A 22007-nucleotide genomic window follows, 5' to 3' on the forward strand; every position below is an offset into this window, starting at 1 on the left:
GAAATGTAATAACAGCACAATGCATTTATTTATTTTTATAACATTCATGCAGAATTGATTGGCTGGATAGAACGACAACTAATTTGCACAAAATCACCCGTATGAAAATCCCTGAAGAATATACTATTTTGTCAAATGATATTTACAAACATTCACTGTCAACTTTCGTAACAATGTGAAGAAAAAACAGATCCCATGCCAGACACAAAAGCCATGATGTACCACCATGTTATTTGCAGAACTGTGCAAATAGATAGCCATACAAAACATGTCTAAAATAGCTCAAGTTATCGATTGCTACAGTCATTAGAAGTAGACCTGCAAATGTTTCTCCGAACTGCAAGTCATGAAACATGGGTTGTATTCATTAGTACGCACCATTTCAAAACTTTTTGCAACGGGAAAGGAGAACGAGGGCTTCTTATTGGACAAGTTCTGGTCCATCCTTCCCAGTTTTCGTCTGTTTTGTGCCTAATGAATAGGACCGTGGGTGTGCAAATGATTACAAACATATACTGCATTATTAAACAGATTGATAAACATTCTCAACTTATTTGACAAATTGCGAACAGCTTTTGAAGAACACACCCACGCTTTACACATCCACTCGTCTGTCAAGTCTCCTTTGGTTTCTTTCTATAATCCATCTTTGGTATAAATTCACATAAGTCAGAATTCAGTCAAGACATGCACTCACGTGTCTGGTTACACAAACACCTAAATGCTAGCCTGGTCCCAGATCTGTTTTTGTCATCTTGCTAACCCCTATGGTTGTAAATATTGGACTCAAGGATACCTAGATGCACTAAATTAGTTGTGAACTATTATGGTTTGACATTCATATCTGCAGGTCAGTGCAATACCTTTTAATTATATATATATTATGTAATATTAATGATCCAGTGCACTCAAATAATAAACACAGTATAACAATGCACCATGCGTTCAACCAGAGAATACAAAATAAAATGTAGCTTTCACTGTATTCAGAGCCCTTGACTTTTTCCACATTTTGTTACATTACAGCCTTATTCTAAAATGTATTAAATTATGTATTTTTAATACAACTGTAATAAACATAAAAAACAGGACTACTTTATTTACATAAGTATTCAGACCCTTTGCTATTAGACTCGAAATTGAGCTCAGGTGCATCCTGTTTCCATTGATCATCCTTGAGATGTTTCTACAACTTGATTGGAGTCCACCTAAATTCAACTGATTGGACATGATTTGGAAAGCCACACACCTGTCAATATAAGGTGCCACAGTTGACAGTGCATGTCAACAAAAACCAAACCATGAGGTCGAAGGAATTGGAACACAGTGGCCTTCATTATTCTTAAATGGAAGACGTTTGTAACCACCAAGACCCTTCCAAGAGCTGGCCACCCGGCCAAACTGAGCAATCGGGTGATAAAGGAATTTATATGTTTAAAGATAATGATTAAATAATTCCACTCTGAAACTTAACCATTAGGGATTATAGTTTATGTAGCATGTATAAGGAATAATTAAAGTATTAAACATAAGTCCAACTAGGTTCAGAGGAGACCTGGGTGGGAGAGAAATGTGTGTGCCTAAGAAAATACAGAGAACAATTAAACTGTGTTTGACCTGACCTGGCTAGAACTCTGAGAAACTTATGATAGGACAGGGAGTACTTCTCAAGGTTTCCCTAATCTCGGGGGAATGGAACTGTCGGCTGGGTAGTGATACACAGTGGTGAGAACTCTGGAGAAGGATACAACTCACTTACTGTTCGTGTGTATGTATGTGAGTAGGATACCTACTGTTTGTGTGGAAGTATGTGCGTAAGTAGGGAGCAAGTATAAAATGGATGTCTTTGTATAATGGACTTCAGAGTGCTCTCGTGAATAAACATTTTGACTATTGTAAGCTGGGGACTCTGTTTCATTTAAACCAGAACCTTACAAATTCTGGGTTGCAGACTGAGTAGATTAATTTAAGTTTATGAACATTGATAATTAAATTTCCATAACATTGGGGGAGAAGGACCTTGGTCAGGGAGGTGACCAAGAACCCGATGGTCACTCTGACAGAGCTCCAGCGTTCCTCTGTGGAGATGGGAGAACCTTCCAGAAGGAAAACCATTTCTGCACCACTCCACCAATCAGGCCTTTATGGTAGAGTGGCCAGACGGAAGCCACTCCTCAGTAAAACGCACATAACAGTCCGCTTGGAGTTTGCCAAAAGACTCTCAGACCCTGAGAAAAAAATATCTGGTCTGATGAAACCAAAGATTGAACTCTTTGGCCTGAATGCCAAGCATCACATCTGGAGGAAACCTGGCACCCTCCCTATGGTGAAGCATGGTGGTGGCGGCATCATGCTGTGGGGATGTTTTTCCATCGGCAGGGACTGGGAGATTAGTCAGGATCGAAGGAAAGATGAACGGAACAAAGTATAGAGAGATCCCTGATGAAAACCTGCTCCAGAGCGCTCATGACCTCAGACTGGGGCGAAGGTTCACCTTCCAACAGGACAACGACCCTAAGCACACAGCCAAGACAACGCAGGAGTGGCTTCGCAACAAGTCTCAATGTCCTTGAGTGGCCCAGCCAGAGCTCGGACTTGAACCCGATCAAACATCTATAGAGAGACGCTCCCCATCCAACACGACAGAGCTTGAGAGGCCTTGCAGAGACAATTGGGAAAAACTCTCCAAATACAGGTGTGCCAAGCTTGTAACGTAATACCCAAGCAGACTCGAGGCTGTAATAGCTGCCATAGGTGCTTCAACAAAGTACCGAGTTAAGGGTCTGAATACATAAGTAAATATGATTTCAGTTTTTTTTATACATTTGCTAAAATGTCTAGAATCTTGTTTTTGCTTTATAATTATGGGGTATTTTGTGTAAATTAATGGAGGGGGGAAAAAACTAATTTAATACATTTTAGAATAAGGCTGTAATGTAACAAAAATATGGATAAAGTCGAGGGGTCTCTGAATACTTACCCGAATGCACTATATACTAGACCAGGTCCTGTATTCATAAAGCGTCTCAGAGTAGGATTTCAGATCTAGGAACAGGTTCCCCCTGTCAATATTAACTTATTAATTATGATCTAAAAAGGCAAAACTCCTACACTGAGGTGTTTTATGACTATGGCCCCAGACCTGGGTCTAAAAACCATTTAAAATCATTTCAAATACTGTACTTGATTGAGTTTGCCTAGTTTAATGGAACCAATAGAGTATATCTAAAACTGCAAACCCCACCCATCTGGCACACCAGTCAGGTTAGGAACAAGTGCTTTGGTCAAAAAATAAAACAGTTTGAGGTTAGAATTAGAAACCCAGTGTTTAGCTATAACAGTATAATCTTGAACTACAAAAATATAGTCTTCATCCCAAATGATACCCTACTGCCTAAATCAGGGCTATTCAACTGGTGGCCTGCGGGCCAGATCTGGCCCGTTTATTTATTTAGACTGGCCCTTTGATCAATTGTGTAAATCCGACATTCAGTGCCAAAATGACAAGCACTATGGTTTCTAGCACCTATGTGACATTTGGATTCTTCTTTCTTTATATGAATTTGGCTCTAGCATTTTAACGTTTTAAGGGAACAAATACCTTTTGACCCCATTTCTGAAAGCTAAGCACACGTACGTGCCTTCTGTTTCCCTCTCTGATGCCCACGAGGACTTGCTAGAAGGAAGTGTGACAAAAAAAACGCACCAAATGACTGAGGGAAATAAATTCAAAGCATACTTCCTTCAGACTGGAATTTGGCATTACCTGACTTGACATATCTTTGTGTTATTTTTTGAGATACTTCGTTTTCAGATTTTAAAATTACCTAATTACTTTTAAGAAGCTTTTAATGGTGAGCGATCATTGCACCTTTTCCTTTTCAACGATTACATTTATGGGTTGCACCTCTAATCACATTGGTTGAACGACATCCACTTCTTTCCTAATTCATTTTAGCAACAATTTAAGAAAAGTACTTTATTGGTGTGTTTTTTTCTTTTTTAAACAGTTCTTCCTTAGAATAAACGCATGTGGAAAATGTCTGCCCCCCCTGCAATTAACTTTTTTTTTTACATCTGTACGAATATAGTTGAATAGCCCTGGCCTAAATAGTGTACAACTTTTGACCAAAGCCTGGTCAAAAGTAGTGCACTATATAGGAAATTTGGTGCCATGCACCCATAAACATCTCCCCTTCGAAACATTGATGTGTAGATGTAGAATGTATAATATTTGAAAGGTTTCCCAAAATGGTTGGGAAAATCCTAAATTCAAAGTAACATTTTTTTACATAGTCAAATATTGATGTCAGTGGGAGGCTATGAGAGAAAGTTTGATTTAAATGGAAGAATGGATTTGACGATTCACCCCATAGTCATTTCATCAGTTCGAATAAATCTCCTCTTCATCATCCTCACCGTAGAGTTCGTCTGCTGACTCGTGGTCGTGTATACCCTCCTCTTCCTCGCTCATCTCCTCCTCTTGTTCATCTCCATCACTGCCATCCTCCTCGTCGTCATCTTCATCCTCCTCTTCCTCCTCCTCTCCTCCGGTGTCCGGGTCTTCCCTGACTGAAGGACCTGGTAGAAGACAAGACCTTTAAAACTAGAATCTGCATTTGGTGAAGCAGAGCCACTGTTCACCACCAATGCCTTTTGTTTATATTTTGTTGATGAAACGGAAGAGCAGCGTCCGGCAGCGTTGTTAATTAAATTTCGCCATACATTTCTGCTGTTCAATCGCAAAAATTTTTGTTGTTTCAAGTAACTTCTTTGTTGTAATATCCCAAACGGATTTGGCAGTTTCACCAAATACAGATTCTAGCTTTAAGAGGAGAACAATACTTTGTCGATTTGTCGTCACTGGGAAACAAATGTGTGTGTGTGTGTGTGAGTGAGTGTGAGAGAGTGTTGCACAGTATACTGGTATCACAGTACCAAAATGTCATGATACCAACATTTTTAAATACCTTAGTACCGTTTCATATGATAATACCAACTTTTTCAGCCCTACCAATCTAAAGAACCCACTGGCGCCTGTTATAAAATGTTTATAAAGTCTGCTGTTTAGTTACATTTTTGACGGGCGGGGATGGAGTCCATGATCATTTTACATTTACATTTTAGTCATTTAGCAGACGCTCTTATCCAGAGCGACTTACAAATTGGTGCATTCACCTTATGACATCCAGTGGAACAGCCACTTTACAACAGTGCATCTAAATCTTTTAAGGGGGGGGGGGGGGGGGCAGAAGGATTACTTTATCCTATCCTAGGTATTCCTGAAAGAGGTGGTGATCAGAAGATGATCAGTCTTCTGTTGTGACATTTGTACATTGGAGCAGCACGCAAAGCAATGCAAAGTTTATACATTGTATATAATTTCATCCCTGGTATAACCAAGAGCACAGGCAAGTCTGAGTATAGGCTTTGCAAGTTCGCTGTCAAGCAGCAGTGCCAGAGAGGAAAAACAGCTTTGCGACAGGCTTTCAGATTTACAGCAAAGGAAACTGCTTGCTCTAGCTCAAACGGCAAAAAAAATGAGCATTTTCCTTCTTCCTGCACGATTTATATACACTGCTCAAAAAAATAAAGGGAACACTTAAACAACACAATGTAACTCCAAGTCAATCACACTTCTGTGAAATCAAACTGTCCACTTAGGAAGCAACACTGATTGACAATAAATTTCACATGCTGTTGTGCAAATGGAATAGACAAAAGGTGGAAATTATAGGCAATTAGCAAGACACCCCCAAAAAAGGAGTGATTCTGCAGGTGGTGACCACAGACCACTTCTCAGTTCCTATGCTTCCTGGCTGATGTTTTGGTCACTTTTGAATGCTGGCGGTGCTCTCACTCTAGTGGTAGCATGAGACGGAGTCTACAACCCACACAAGTGGCTCAGGTAGTGCAGTTCATCCAGGATGGCACATCAATGCGAACTGTGGCAAAAAGGTTTGCTGTGTCTGTCAGCGTAGTGTCCAGAGCATGCAGGCGCTACCAGGAGACAGGCCAGTACATCAGGAGACGTGGAGGAGGCCGTAGGAGGGCAACAACCCAGCAGCAGGACCGCTACCTCCGCCTTTGTGCAAGGAGGTGCACTGCCAGAGCCCTGCAAAATGACCTCCAGCAGGCCACAAATGTGCATGTGTCAGCATATGGTCTCACAAGGGGTCTGAGGATCTCATCTCGGTACCTAATGGCAGTCAGGCTACCTCTGGCGAGCACATGGAGGACTGTGCGGCCCCACAAAGAAATGCCACCCCACACCATGACTGATCCATCGCCAAACCGGTCATGCTGGAGGATGTTGCAGGCAGCAGAACGTTCTCCATGGCGTCTCCAGACTCTGTCACGTCTGTCACATGTGCTCATGTGCTCAGTGTGAACCTGCTTTCATCTGTGAAGAGCACAGGGCGCCAGTGGCGAATTTGCCAATCTTGGTGTTCTCTGGCAAATGCCAAACGTCCTGCACGGTGTTGGGCTGTAAGCACAACCCCCACCTGTGGACGTCGGGCCCTCATACCACCCTCATGGAGTCTGTTTCTGACCGTTTGAGCAGACACATGCACATTTGTGGCCTGCTGGAGGTCATTTTGCAGGGCGCTGGCAGTGCACCTCCTTGCACAAAGGCGGAGGTAGCGGTCCTGCTGCTGGGTTGTTGCCCTCCTACGGCCTCCTCCACGTCTCCTGATGTACTGGCCTGTCTCCTGGTAGCGCCTGCATGCTCTGGACACTACGCTGACAGACACAGCAAACCTTTTTGCCACAGTTCGCATTGATGTGCCATCCTGGATGAACTGCACTACCTGAGCCACTTGTGTGGGTTGTAGACTCCGTCTCATGCTACCACTAGAGTGAGAGCACCGCCAGCATTCAAAAGTTACCAAAACATCAGCCAGGAAGCATAGGAACTGAGAAGTGGTCTGTGGTCACCACCTGCAGAATCACTCCTGTTTTGGGGGGTGTCTTGCTAATTGCCTATAATTTCCACCTTTTGTCTATTCCATTTGCACAACAGCATGTGAAATTTATTGTCAATCAGTGTTGCTTCCTAAGTGGACAGTTTGATTTCACAGAAGTGTGATTGACTTGGAGTTACATTGTGTTGTTTAAGTGTTCCCTTTATTTTTTTGAGCAGAGTATTATTTCACCAACCATGTCACGGGCCATTTTAAACTAATCCCAGACTGCTAATTATTGGTTTGATAACAAACAATGTTGTTCAGTCATGTTACCTAGCTAACTAAAAACATATTTGGGGAACCTATTCGATTTTTAAAATTCAATGCAGTCTGGTATTAGAACGGTAGCCCCTACCTGCAAAAGCAGGGTGTCTGCGGAAAGCTGTGTATCTTGGCTACACCTGACACGGTCGCCAGGTGTGTGGTGTTTCCTCCCACACATTGGTGCAGCGAGCAGTGTGTCAAGAAGCAGTGCGGTTTGGCAGGTCGTGTTTCTGAGGACGCGTGGCTCTCGACCTTCGCCTCTTCCGAGTCTGTACGGGAGTTGCAGCGATGGGACAAGACTAACTACCAATTGGATATAACAAAATTGGGGGAAAAAATACAACAACAAATCCATATGTGTTGCATTGAGTGAAAGTGTGGATATCAGTGACAGGTTTTTTGTGTAGCACATGCGCATAACATTCAGAAAACAGGAACAATTGTCTGGGGGACGGGGCGAACAGTACGCTAGAACACTGAATTGTTCCCCCGTGGTATCGAGATACTATTCGGTATCATAATACTTGGCCTGGTATCATATCGTTAGTAAAATGTTGGTATCGTGACAACACTAGTGCATGACCACAAATTCAAAATGTATTCAAATTATTCTAAACTTCCAACACCCTGGTTCCTTTATCTCACGCGCGCGCACATACACACACCTCTTTCTTTTCCCTCACTCACTCATACACGCAAACACGTCTGTTACTCACATATATCGTCGATGAAATGAGAGATGCAGGAGCGTACATTAGTGAGGAAGTCATCCTGCTTAACCTCCAGGGCCTCGGCCAGGCCTTCAGTGTCCACACCAACATACTCTGGGTAGAAGAGGGGCTTCTTCAACTGCCTGCAGAAACTGGGACACACGCATTGCAAATTACCCATATACAGGATGAGAGACGCACTGCAAATGGCATTTCACCCATAGACAGGACACACACAAAACATATAATATTACACCCCACACAGACAGACACATTTCCGGTATACAGTGCCTTCAGAAAGTATTTATACCCCTCAACCTAGTCCATCTTTAGTTGTGTTACAGCCTGAATATAAAGTTGATTAAATACATTTCTCACCCATCTACACACTAAACCCAATAATGACAAAGTGAAAACCTGTTTCTAGAAAACGTATTAAATGAAATACAGAAATATGAAATTTACATAAGTATTAACACCCCTGAGTCAATACTTTGTAAAGCACCTTTGGCAGCGATTACAGATGCGAGTCTTTATGGGTAAGCCTAAGAGCTTTCCACATCTGGATTGTGTAACATTTGCCCATTATTCTTTGCAGAATTCTTCAAGCTCTGTCAAATTGGTTGTTGATCATTGCTAGACAACCATTTTCAGGTCTTGCTATAGATTTTCAATTAGATTTAAGTCAAAACTGTAACTTGGCCTCTCGAGAACATTCACTGTCTTCTTGGTAAGCAACTCCAGTGTATATTTGGCTTTGAGTTTTAGGTTATTGTCCTGCTGAAAGGTGAATTAATCTCCCAGTGTCTGGTGGAAAGCAGACAACCAGGTTTTCCACTAGGATTTTGCCTGTGCTTAGCTTCACTCCTTTTCACTTACTTTCTGAATGCACTTTATTATGTGACTTGTTAAGCAGATGTTTACTCCTGAACCTATTTAGGCTTGCCATAAACAGAGGTTGGATACCTATTGACACAAGACATTTAAGATTTTCATTAATTTGTAAAAATGTCTAAACATAATTCCACCTTAATATTATGGGCTATTGTGTGTAGGCCAGTGACAGAATGCATTTTAAATTCAGGCTGTAACAACAAAATATGGAAAAAGTCAAGGGGTGGAATACTTTCTGAAAGGACTGTAACCTACAACAATAACTTACTTTTTGCTTGATGATTTGTATGCCTAAACAGCAAATCAGAGAAAAAGATTAACATTTATTAGTTCTAGAAAACAAAACGAAAAATGAACTATTTAGGGACAGCAGGAGATTTTCCTGACCATGTGACTTTTTGTTGTGGTCAGTGAACAGCATCAACCACTTTTGTACTATCCTTGATGATTTGAAATGCATATCCACCTGTTCATGTACAGTTGCGTCCAAATATATTGGAACCCTTGAAATTTTCATTAATAATGTCCTATTTCTCAAATAAGTTGAAAAACAAAATTGATCTCCACACCCCCGTCATTGGACAATTTTAATTTAGAAAATAAAGACTAATGGCATGGACAAAATTATTGGCACCCCTGAGTTAGTACTTGGTTGCACAGACTTTGGCCAAGATAACTGCCAACAAATGCTTAATGTAGCTATATGAGCTTGCTGCACCTTTTTACTGGTAATTTGGCCCACTCTCAGCAGCAAACTGCTCCAATTCTTCAATGTTTCCACTAACTCCTGTTTTCAGCTCTCGCCATAGGTTTTGGATACGATTAAGATCTAGACTCATTGCTGACCACTCCAGAACTGCTTCTTGAACCTTTGATGTGTGTTTGAGCTTGTCGTCCTACTGAAAAATCCACAACCTGCAACAGACACACTTTTTGGAGTCTGGGTTGAACATTGCACTCCAAAGCCCCTTGATAATCTGTTGATTTCATAATGTCTTGCACACATTCAAGGCCTCCAGTGCCAGAAGCAGCAAAGCAATCCCACAGCATTATCTAACGTCCCCAATGTTTGATTGTGGGGAGGGTGTTTTTCTTTGAATAGATGTGGTAAAGAGGTCAATGGAACGCAGACCATGGGGGATAGTAGGATGCCGGATTGGCGCACATTCAACAAATCGGATCAATTCGATGAAAAGAACACTCGCACTACAATCTAAAACAAGGAGGCTTGATATTGCTGTGGAGGTTGCTTTGCTGCCTCTGGTACTGGGGGCCTTGAACATGCGCAAAGCATCTTGAAATCAGCAGATTACCAGGTGTTTTCGAGTCCAATGTTCAACACAGTGTTCAAAAATGGGGTCTTCTTTGAAGATTGTGGGTCTTTCAGTAGGACAACAACCCCTAACACACATCAAAAGGCACCCAGGAATGGTTCGAGAGACGCTGGCCAGCGAAGAGTCCAGATCTGAATCACATCCAAAATGTGGCAAGATCTGAAAACAGCAGTTGGTGGAGGGCAACATTGAAGAATTAGAGCATGTTTGCTGCTAAAAAGTGGGCCAAATTGCCAGTAGGAAGGTACAATAAGCTCATTGATGGCCACAAGAAGCATGTATCTGCAGTTATCTTGGCCAAAGTACTAGCTCCGGGGTGACAATTTTGTCTTAAGTTTACAATTTTAATTTAGAAAATAAAGTTAACAAAAATAACATTGGTTCTGCAATGTTGAAAATCCAACAACGTGTGGTGACCAAAACTGTTTGAAATTTCAACTTATTTTAGAAGAAATAGGGAATTATTTAAGAAAAGTGTAAAGGTGCCAATATATTTGGCCGCAACTGTATATCCATTGTATGGCTGAATATATTATTATTTAAAAACATTTTGTGAAATGAAAACAATCAAATGAAAAACCACACACTGACCTCTAGGAAGCGGAAGGGGTCGTTCTCCTGGGCGAGGTTCTGGATTCTGCTGTGGACATCCTGCAGACGAGCGTGGTCCTGGGCCACCTTGGCTATGTTCCGCTGGATGTTGGGGCCACACTCGCTCTCTTGGGAGCGGGTACAGTCCCTTAAGGCTGTGAGGAAGCCCTCCAGGTGGACCTGTAACACCGCCCCCACCGCCATGATCCGCTGGTCCGAGTCCTCCAGGAACTTCTGCACAGAGAGAGGGAGAGGGATGAGAGATGGGGGCAGGGGTGTGCGTGTGTTTAACCAGAGAAAACCAACTAATCAGTGTCCAGAGTTTCTCTTCATCTGCCACTAAAGTAAAATGCATGAAAATATACAACTCTGTGAACAAACAAATACATGACATCTTACATTATGTTAAGAGTCCGGGTCGGTACTCAGAAAGTATCTCAGAATAGGAGTGCCGATCTAGAATCAGGTCCCCCCCGTCCATATAATCATATTCATTCAGTCTACAAGACAAAACATATCCTGGATCATCACTCTCACCTTGTTAATTTGTTCCTCCACTTTCTGCTCCTGGAGAGTTTTTTCTGCTTTGCTCAACTTCTTGTCCACCTTCTGTAGCTGGGTCTCCAGAATGCCCTGAGGGACCAGAGAGAGAGGGGGGGAAACCGAGGGGGAGTTTGGGGGAAGAAGAGAGAGGAGAGAGTGTGTGTTAGGGGAAAGAGAGATAGAGACAGGGGGAGAACCAGTGTTACCTACATTCACCATGACAACAAGACTATAGTGAGGGTAAATGGTGAACTGAACTGGAAATGTCTCCCTTTCTCTCATTGGTTCAGACAAGTCACTTCTGTAAATGGGTTGAACAAGTCATTCAAACAGTGAGTTCACAAGTTTTGCTGAGTCCTAAATGACACGCTACTTTATAGTTTACTACTTTTGAACAGAGCCCTATGGGATAGCTTTCTTCCCACTATAGTGAATAGGGTGCCATTTGGGACTCACACATTGTCTCATTCGCTCAACCATGTCAGACTAGTGACAACAATACAATGATATTCACCTGCGTTCTAGACTCAATAGCCATTCTGTGGCAGCCTAGTCTAGAGCACAGAGGTGTGGTCTTTGTATCTGTGTGTGTGTGTGTGTGTGTGTGTGTGTGTGTGTGTGTGTGTGTGTGTGTGTGTGTGTGTGTGTGATATTCAAACATGATATTCATAATAAAAACGAAAACGCTATGATAGGAAACAGTGGGTGAGAACAAATCTTCTGGAGACCTTCAAATGTTCAACAGATTTGCCTGGTAGCTAGCAGATGTAGCTTTATGCAGAAGGGCATTGGGGTAGACTTCTCTGTGGCAAACAGTTCCTCTGGCCATCATTGAAACCTTCTTGGTAAGGAGAGCACTCAGCATGTCTGTACTGAGGGAGGCTCTGTACTGTTTTTTTTTTATTGGAAACGAGACTGAATATTTGTTCGCAGTCTGCATTGCAGTGGAATATAACCAATATCCCCAGCATCACATCCGAAAGGTGGGAGTAGACCAGGCTTCCCCCCCCTTTTTTTCATTGTGCCGATTTCTCTCCAGGCCTGATCTGTGCGCATGTTAACAAGACTCTGCTCAAAAGGTTGTTGCCTGATCAACAGAGGCTCCCTCAGGAATAATGCATGGAAAGCATGCCATGAAAAAGTTGAGGGATGAGAACTAAGCAGTCTGCCTGTTGGCAATGTCAGCGACCACAGCATGCTGGAGGAGCACATCTCCAAATGGAAATTTGTAGTCTACTGCAGAGGAAAATAAGTTTCTGACATCTGCATAGAAGGTCTTCAGATCCAGCTTGCCTTGGCCCCCAAGTTCAGTCTCTATAGTAGAGGAACGCTTCTCACCTCTCAAACAGGGCAAATCACTAGGGCCAGCTCACAAGTATTGGCTTTATAGACACGGTTCCTAATTAACACTAAAAGCAAAATCATTTTGAAAACATAAAAACAAAAAGAAATGATTGCATCGACAGACCGCAAACTGGCTACACAGAGTTTAAGTAGGCTACTGCAAAGGGAATCTGAACGCTATTCGCTAGAAGAGTCCGGTGTTTCAGCCTATCTAAAGGTGCCTATTGGATTTCTTTGCTGCGCTAACATCATTTCAGATTTTCGAAATTGATAAAATCTCAAATCTAGTGCAAAGGCATTTTAGAAGCATTGCCTCTATAGCTAATAGCGGACACTCATGCATTCTTCATCTCGCAGTCTTCTAAACTCCCGACTCCATTTAATGCCAAGATGTTTATATTTACTTTTGATTATACTTTTGTAATGCTTTTTGTGACGTGGATCATAATTACAGTTACAGTCTATCAGGGTGCATGATCCTCGTAATGTTACGTGGAAAAATACAACTAATGTTACGTGCAAAATACAACTAATGGGACGCAGAATTAAATGTATATCACACTTTCTTTCACTAGCCAATGCGAGTGAACTGCTGGCCCACTGAATGTCCATCTTATGTTCGCTAACGTTAGCTTGAAACAATTTAGTGTTTACCTTTCCACAATACACAGCGTCGAAAAGGGATTTGTCCACGTGTTTACATACAGCTGACAGTCGTCAAACTCAGCATCACAACAAACAAAAGGAGGGGCAGACACGGGGTAGCTACGTCGAATAATGATGTATTAATCTCCATGTCCGTTGACACAAACTCCGTACATGTCTGTGTGTTGCAGCTCGAGAATCGGGATGTTAGATTTACTCAGTGGATTTATTTTTGATTAAAAACCAAAATCAGGCCTTTTTAATTTCTGCATACTTTTAACTCGGATCTCGTACCTGCGTACATGGACAGAGAATTGCGTAGTTGGTACGCAAAATGAGTGCATTTTGGCAGGTCTGCTTTTACCTTCAGATCTTTCATGGTGTTCTTTGGATTTTGGAGTGCTACATTTAGGCATGTACATCACCCTCCTGACTAGTAGACCAACCAACAGAGACCTCTTAACACTACCCTTCTTCCTACAATCATTGTAATTTAGGTTCCAACTCTAGAGCCTTTACCTTCAGACCCTTCATGGTGTTCTTCAGGGTCTTGATGGTGTGTCCGGCGTGGCCCCCTTCTATGGTACAGGCATTACAGACACACACCCTGTCGTCCATGCAGTAGTAGCGGTACATCTCATCATGTTCGGGACACTTCCTCTTCCTCAGGTCTCCCAGGGGCTCAGTCAGGGGGTGCTCCCTAAATGCAGGGAGCTCCAAGTGGGGCTTCACATGCTCCTGACACATGGACAAAATTAAGAAAAAAAAAAAGTCATGTTTGAAAATAAATATATATTTGGGAGGCACTATTTGTCAATCAATCATTAGGGGAGCTTTGTATGACCAACGCAAACGTGGCCAAAGACATGACTGAAACAGGAACCAACTTTTCCGTAATTCTAAAGCTAGAGGTCACAAATTAAAGTGATACTTGAGACCTCTCTAACCAATTCAATTGTACACAGTCTATGTTTTAAGTTTGTGTGTGTGATATGGGGGTATAGAAAAGTGTGACATTTATAAAGAAAAACTTTTATTAACAATTGCAGCAGTGTAAAGTACTTAAGTAAAAAATACTTTAAAGTACTACTTAAGTAATTTTTGGGGTATCTGTACTTTACTATTTATTTGACAACTTTTACTTCACTACATTCCTAAAGAAAATAATGTACTTTTTACTCCATAAATTTCCTGACACCTAAAAGTGCTCGTTACATTTTGAATGCTTAGCAGGACAGGAAAATGGTCAAATTCACACACCTATCAAGAGAACATCCCTGCTCACCCCTACTGCCTCTGATCTGGGGGATTCAATAAACACAAACGCATCATTTGTAAATTATGTCAGAGTATTAGAGTGTGCCCCTGGCTATCGGTAAATAAAATTAAAATAAGACAACGGTGCTGTCTGTTTTGCTTTATATAAGGAATTTGAAATTATTATTACTTTTGATACTCAAGTATATTTAGAACCAAAAACTTTTAGACTTTTACTAAGTAGTATTTTACTGGGTGACTGACTTTTACTTGAGTAACTTTCTATTAAGGTATCTATTATTTTACTCAAGTATGACAATTGGGTACTTTTTCCCCAATGAATCGCAGCTCTGATGACACTGCCATGTTGATATGAGCCTTGCTGTTGAAAAACCACTAGCGTCCGACTTTCGGTTGTCGCAGATGCACCTCCACAGACTTCACTCGCCAACTTGTGTCTACATTCAGCTTAGTTAGCCTCAGTGCTCGAACACACCCAATGTGTTGAGAATACTGGTGCTGCACAAAAACTTAGATTTAGATAGCAGAATAATGTTGGAATATTTCTGCTCCACAGTGCTTTACCAAGGGTGCCACACATGAACATATTTGGAATTATGGGTGCTAAATAGCAATATTCCATGTATGGGCCTCCTATATCTTTACCTGACACATGGACACCTCGCATTTCAGACACGTCTTCACCGCTAACACCACCTCTCCTCCAGCCCCGGGAGCTCCAGGTTCCCCTTTTCCCGCCTCGCTAATGTCTCCTGGACGGCAATAGTCACAGGGCACGGACACAAGGGTCTTGGCTGTTGCCGGGGGGCCACCATCTGGTTGTTGTGGTCTTGACAACGCTGCCTGGACATCATAGTGACAGCACAGAGAAAGGACAAGGAATAGAGTACGCTGTGTTTTGTGGTAGACCTATATGCTATGAATCAGTAGAGTAGGCTATTGTAGAGATTCATTATCCTGAAACTAAGGTCATCATCACAGTGACAGGCCTATAAATTAGCAAAAATATATCAAATGAATGGCATTAGGTAATCACGATTAATCAACATTTTTGAATTTGCTCAAATTTGGCCCTAAATAAACACTTTTCCATTTCAAACACAGTGCATTGAATTACAGGCATATTATGCTTTGATTGTAAGGGACAGAAACACAAAATTATCTACATCAGAACGTTTTAATAGAATTTTTCACCACAGACAAAGACACTGTAACATACAGCTTATTAATGAATGGTCCCTGTGTTTAAGTAGGCCTACTCCCTCTCATTAATGTTATTGAAGTGTAATTCGCGCACAGCACATACACACACTCTCTCTCTCGCACACCCACACCTTTAAGTACTGTTATAGCTTCAGACCTTCTAAATGAATGTGACTATTGGGAAAAAGAACTGGCTCTATGGATATAGAGCTTTTAAACTTGTCCAACAATATCTACATAAGCGGACATACAGAGGCCCATTATCAGCAACCATCACCACTGTGTTCCAATGGCATGCTGTGTTAGCTAATCCAAGTTTATAATTTTAAAAGGCTAATTGATCATTAGAAAACCCTTTTGCAATTATGTTAGCACAGCTGAAAACTGTTGATCTGATTAAAGAAGCAATAAAACTGGCCTTCTTTAGACTAGTTGAGTATCTGGAGCATCAGCATTTGTGGCTCAAAATGGCCAGAAACAAATAATTTTCTTCTGAAACTCGTCAGTCTATTCTTGTTCTGAGAAATGAAGGCTATTTCATGCAAGAAATTGCCAAGAAACTGAAGACTGTACAACGCTGTGTACTACGCCCTTCACAGAACAGCGCTAACTGGCTCTAACCAGAGTAGAAAGAGGAGTGGGAGGCCCCGGTGCACCACTGAGCAAGAGGACAAGTACATTAAAGTGTCTAGTTTGAGAAACAGACGCCTCACAAATCCTCAACTGGCAGCTTCATTAAAAAGTACCAGCAAAACACCAGTCTCAACGTCAACAGTGAAGAGGCGACTCTGCTGGCCTTCTAGGCAGAGATGCAAAGAAAAAGCCTCATCTCAGACTGGCCAATAAAAATAAAAGATTAAGATGGGCAAAAGAACAGACACTGGACAGAGATATGGCTTTTTCTTTGCAACTCTGCCTAAAAGGCCAGCATTTAGGAGTCGCCTCTTCACTGTTGACGTTGAGTCTAAACAATATATATATTTTTGAGAATGTGGGAATGTTCCGTGGGTATTTAAAGAACAATCCTGTCAAAGTTGTTTTATTTTGTGACAACAGGAAAGGCAGTAGGACAAGATAACGGTATCTCTGGAAGTGTACATTCGTCAGTTATTAGTTTTCTACCTCAATGTTGTATAAAATTAATGAATAAATATGAAACTATTTGTGAAAAGACGTAATGTGATGTTAGCCTTCTAAATGAGAAAATTGACTGTAGTCGATAAGATTTGAAAATATCGGAAGAGTTAATTTGGGAAATAAAGACCAAACATTTTCCCGTGGTGCCCCGACTTCCTAGTTAATTAAAGTTACATGATTAGTTTAAATCGCATAATTAAATTACACAGAGAATTGATTTGATAATATACTGTCTTCACATTTAATGATAGTCAATGACACAACACTAGCATTTATATGGGCTAAGAATTGCATTGGCATTAATTGGAAGGTTGGTTATCCTCGCGCAATGTCACAATAGATGGAAGAAATGTGATGCATCACTAGATTTGATTTATTAAAAGATTAAGGATATACTGTGCAACTTTCGTAAGTTCTGGATGCCTTATATGGAATACTGTACGACAAAAGGAGTCTAATGAAAACATGCCCACGTCAGGGGAGATACCTATTTAAGCAATCCCTAGCTGCTGGGCGGCTCAGTACTGGCCCTTGTGATCCAGCTATATTGTGTGCAAGTAAAAAGAGCACTACAGTACTATTAGGCCTGTGATCTGAATTACAGTGCCCTCCATAATTATTGGGAAGTCATATATTTTTCAGCTCAATATACCAAGTTTGGATTTGAAAACAAACAATGACTATGAAGTCAAAGTACGTAGTGTCAGGTTTAATTTGAGGGCATATTCATCCATATCGGGTGAATCGTTTAAAAATTACAGCACTTTTTGTACATCGTCCCCCCATTTTAGGGGAGCAAAGGTAATTCAGACCCCCTGCCAGGTTATGTCCCCCCTCTTCTAAAATGAAAGTTGTGCCCCTGGTTCCATGTGGTGAAGCTGTTATTCAATAGGTTTGTATGAGCTAATAGCAGTAAGGCCAAAAATATTTTTTCATCAAATAATTTGATGTATTTTTTATTTTTATTTCAAGGGGTCTTAAAATTCAAAAAGCAAAATAATCCTTGGTAAGACGAGCTTAAAACAATTACATATAGCTTAGTAGAACCCCCCCCCCCCCGGCTTAGACTCTTATGGGTTAAAAGGGTCAATGCGGAAACACCCTCGAAACTTAAAAGGTTTCGAGGGTTGAACAAATGGAGACGCAATTAACGACGTCAAAAAGAATTACGCCGATAAACATCACGCATTAACTTTGACAATCCTACTATAAACATGATCAACTTCACTTTTCTGCTTTTACCACAACTTCTGTGACCAAGCGCCATATGTATCAAGCATCTCAGAGTAGGTGTGCTGATCCAGGATTGAAAAGGTAAAACTGATCCTAGATCAGCACTACTACTCAGACGCTTTGTGAATATGGCCCCAGACCACACATACCTGTCCCCGGAGGCGGTAGTCGTCGGCGATGTTGGCCAGCTTGAAGTTCTTCTGCGAGGCCGCGGAGCAGCGGTGGCTCTCGCGACACTCTGGGCAACGGAAGCGACCTCGCTCTGCCTGGCGTTTGAGGCGGCGGACGCAGAGGAGGCAGAAGTTGTGGCCGCAAGGCAGCAGGTGGGGGTCCCGGAACAGGTCCAAGCACACGGGACAGGTGAGCTCATCTTCTAGAACAGTGGACTGATCCATGGAGGTAGCCATGATGGGAAGGGAAAAGGGGAGGAAGCTTATAGATGGGAAGAAAAGGGGGAAAGGAATGGAGCTGAGCTGATTTGAGAGGGGGAAAAGCCAAGGTATGTGTGGTTTGGTCACAGTAGCTGTAGAGTAGTAGAAACATGAAATAATTTAGTAAGATGTTAAGCGATATCATAAAATTAAACATTGATAGGAGTTTATATCCCTCTAATATGAAACATGTTTATTGGAGTATTCTGAGGTGATCAGATAAGTAGTAACACATTTGGCAATTTAAAACAGAACAAGATTTAAACTTATAACTTCTCATTTCCAATAAACACTGTTGATGTTGGATGAAAAGTGTAAGAGATGAGTCACCCAGCTCTGAACATGCTGACAAACCTAAAGTTGAAAAGGTAATTTGTGGTTGTAGTTGAATATCTGCTGGGGTGTATTCATTAGGTTGATAATGTTGCAAAACGTTTTGCAACTGAAACCGTTTACTCCAAATGGAAAACATTTTCCCTTGGAAAACCAGTTACTATTGGACAAATGAATGTTGGTCCCTCCAGGTTTCGTTCAGTTTGCTTCTGTTTGTCATGAACAGTAAACGGTTTCATTGCAAGACGTAACGAACAGGGATGGAAATTAAGCTAGCCCCCTAGCCTGTGGCTACTTTTCAGAAAGAACTAGAACAGTAGAAAATGAGCACAACTAGCCCATCGGCTAGTGAAAATTTGTATTCTCAAATATTGCATGACAGAATAAATAACTCACCATTACATACAGTGCATCCTTTAAGTATTCAGACCCTTGACTTTTACACAATATTACATTACAGCCTTATTCTAAAATGTTTTAAATCATTTCCCCTCATCTATCTACACACCCCATAATGACCAAGCCAAAAACAGTTTTTTAGAAATGTTTGCTGATTTATAAAAAATATAAATACCTTATTTACATAAGTATTTAGACCCTTTGCTATGAGACTCAAAATTGAGCTCAGGTGCATCCTGTTTCCATTGATCATCCTTGATGTTTCTACAACTTGGAGTCCACCTGTGGTAAACTGAATTTAAGGTCCCCAAGAACACAGTTGCCTCCATCATTCTTAAATTGAAGAAGTTTGTAAACACCAAGACTCTTCCTAGAGCTGGCATCGAGGCCAAACTGAGCAATCGGGGAAGAAGGGCCTTGGTCAGGGAGGTGACCGAGAACCTGATGGTCACTCTGACAATGCTCCAGAGTTCCTTTGTGGAGACGGGAGAACCTTTCAGAAGGTCAACCATCTCTGCAGCACTCCACCAATCAGGCCTTTATGGTAGAGTGGCCAGACGGAAGCCACTCCTCAGTAAAAGGCACATGACAGCCCGCTTGGAGTTTGCCAAAAGGCATCTAAAGGACTCAAACCATGAGAAACAAGATTATCTGGTCTGATGAAACCAAGATTGAACTCTTAGGCCTTAATGCCAAGCATCACGTCTGGAGGAAACCTGGCACCCTCCCAACAGTGAAGCATGGTGGTGGCACCATCATGCTGTGGGGATGTTTATCCATCGGCATGGACTGGGAGACTAGTCAGGATCGAGGAAATGATGAACGGAGCAAAGTACAGAGGGATTCTTGATTAAATTCTGCTCCAGAGCACTCAAGACCTCAGACAGGTTCACCTTCCAACAGAAAACAATCCTAAGCACACAGCCAAGACAACGCAGGAGTGGATTTGGGACAAGTCTCTGAATGTCCTTGAGTGGCCTAGCCAGAGCCCGGACTTGAACCTTTATCTAAATTCTCTGGAGACCTGAAAATAGCTTTGTAGCGACGCTCCCCATCCAACCTGACAGCGTAAGAGAATCTGAAAAGAATGGGAGAAACTCCCCAAATACTGGTGTGCCAAGCTTGTAGCATCACACCCAAGAAGACTCAAGGATGTAATCGCTGCCAAAGGTGCTTCAACAAAGTACTGGGTAGTAAAGGGTCTGAATTCTTATGTAAATAATATTTGAGTGTTTAATTTTTAATAAATTTGCTAAAATGTCTCAACCTTTTTTTGCTTTGTCATTATTGGGTATTGTGTGTAGATTGAGGGGGGAAACCGATTTTCTAGAATAAGGTCTGGGGTCTGAATACTTTCCGACTGCACTGTACATGACATCTCTCTTTCTTTAGATGCACTGTAGCTAGCCAACTCTTTCAACGTCAACGATACTGGAGACATCTAGCTACGTCTTGTATGCAAGTGCAATGACTCAAAACAAAAGCAGTTGAGTTCAAATCTACTTATATTATAAATAGAATACGCTGACCTACATGGAATGTTGTAGTTTCGAGCACTAACGTTAGCTATCTAGCTAAAGTTAATCAATTAGCTAGCTATCATAGGTGGCATAATAGCAGCGCAAGCGCACCTTGTGGCGCTAGGCGTTGACAATACAAACATTGCCGCACATACCGTACGTCTATAACAGAGGACACCGTATTTCACACATTCTTAATTAGCCTCTCTCATTCCTTGCCATACCGGAATCTCCAATGAACACGATTCAGGCACTTACAATTGTTCTTCGACCATTCTTACCGGGGAACCGAAAGTGAACTCTCTCCTGACCTCGTGACGCTGCGGGCAAGCTAATAGGGTCACGTGAATAGAATGCGCGCGTTGAACTTTTTGTATTATTTTGTATTATTATTAAACAGTAACACACAATACGGAACAGACAGAGGGATTACATAAAGAAAAATCCACATCAAATCCAGACAGGTAGTGACATTTTTTTTTACGTACATTTGAATGATTCTAAATTATTTTCCAAATCAGTTAAATATTTTAAAAGGGACCATTTCTTCATACATTTTGATTTGTGTATGAAAAGTGTTCCTAATAAAATAGAGATTAATGTCGAATCAGTTTCGTAAAATAATATGTCAAACTTGCATATTTAAATGGTTGTATGCCTTTTGTTGCCAAGATATAGCTTCAAATCAGTCCAGAACACCTGATTATGCAAACTACAAAATAAGTGTTCAATGGATTCCGTTTCTAGTTCACTGGTTAACAACAGGTATACATTTAGAAATCAAGCTATTACACGGGTATGGATAATCATAACGGAGACCTTACTCTGTTTGTCACCATAAATGTGTGTGGAGTGAGCCAAACAAGGCGTCAGTACACGTCAAACGATGGAGTCCAAAAAGCGCTCGTGGAACTTTTTCCAGCCACAAAGTCAAAATTTGCTATATCGTTAAAATTTTAGTCATCATTTCAGGTTAGAGTTAGTCATAAGGTTAGCACTGTGGTTACGTTTAAAATCAGATTGTATGAAAATAAAGTGCATCACTGCCTGGTACGGCAATTGCTCGGCCTCTGACCGCAAGGGGTAGTGCGTAAGGCCCAGTACATCACTGGGGCTAAACTGCCTGCCATCCAGGACCCCTACACCAGGCGGTGTCAGAGGAAGGCCCTAAAAATTGTCG

At 41.5% G+C, this 22007-nt stretch overlaps 1 protein-coding gene across 6 annotated transcripts in view; it reads right to left on the reverse strand.

Annotated features, from left to right (window-relative positions):
- The window catches only part of LOC129865546 (E3 ubiquitin/ISG15 ligase TRIM25-like), a 30628-nt gene extending 9447 nt beyond the window's left edge, over positions 1-21181 (reverse strand). The window contains exons 1-10 of one of the 6 annotated variants that reach the window (XM_055938417.1): positions 21086-21173; positions 18294-18667; positions 15217-15414; positions 13813-14031; positions 11299-11394; positions 10762-10995; positions 9105-9127; positions 7949-8094; positions 4420-4581; positions 379-471 (exon numbers count right to left, since the gene is read on the reverse strand). In XM_055938417.1, the coding sequence (XP_055794392.1) occupies positions 422-471; positions 4420-4581; positions 7949-8094; positions 9105-9127; positions 10762-10995; positions 11299-11394; positions 13813-14031; positions 15217-15414; positions 18294-18551 (1386 nt within the window). In that variant the 5' untranslated portion in view covers positions 18552-18667; positions 21086-21173 and the 3' untranslated portion in view covers positions 379-421. Of the gene's footprint in view, positions 1-9; positions 4582-7948; positions 8095-9104; positions 9128-10761; positions 10996-11298; positions 11395-13812; positions 14032-15216; positions 15415-18293; positions 18668-21085 lie in introns of those variants that run through there. The other 5 variants (XM_055938414.1, XM_055938413.1, XM_055938415.1 and 2 more) reach the window with 5 other exon arrangements.
- Between the last annotated feature and the right edge of the window lie 826 nt (positions 21182-22007).

This window comes from Salvelinus fontinalis, chromosome 11 (assembly GCF_029448725.1).
Source record: "Salvelinus fontinalis isolate EN_2023a chromosome 11, ASM2944872v1, whole genome shotgun sequence".
Lineage (NCBI taxonomy): Eukaryota > Metazoa > Chordata > Actinopteri > Salmoniformes > Salmonidae > Salvelinus > Salvelinus fontinalis.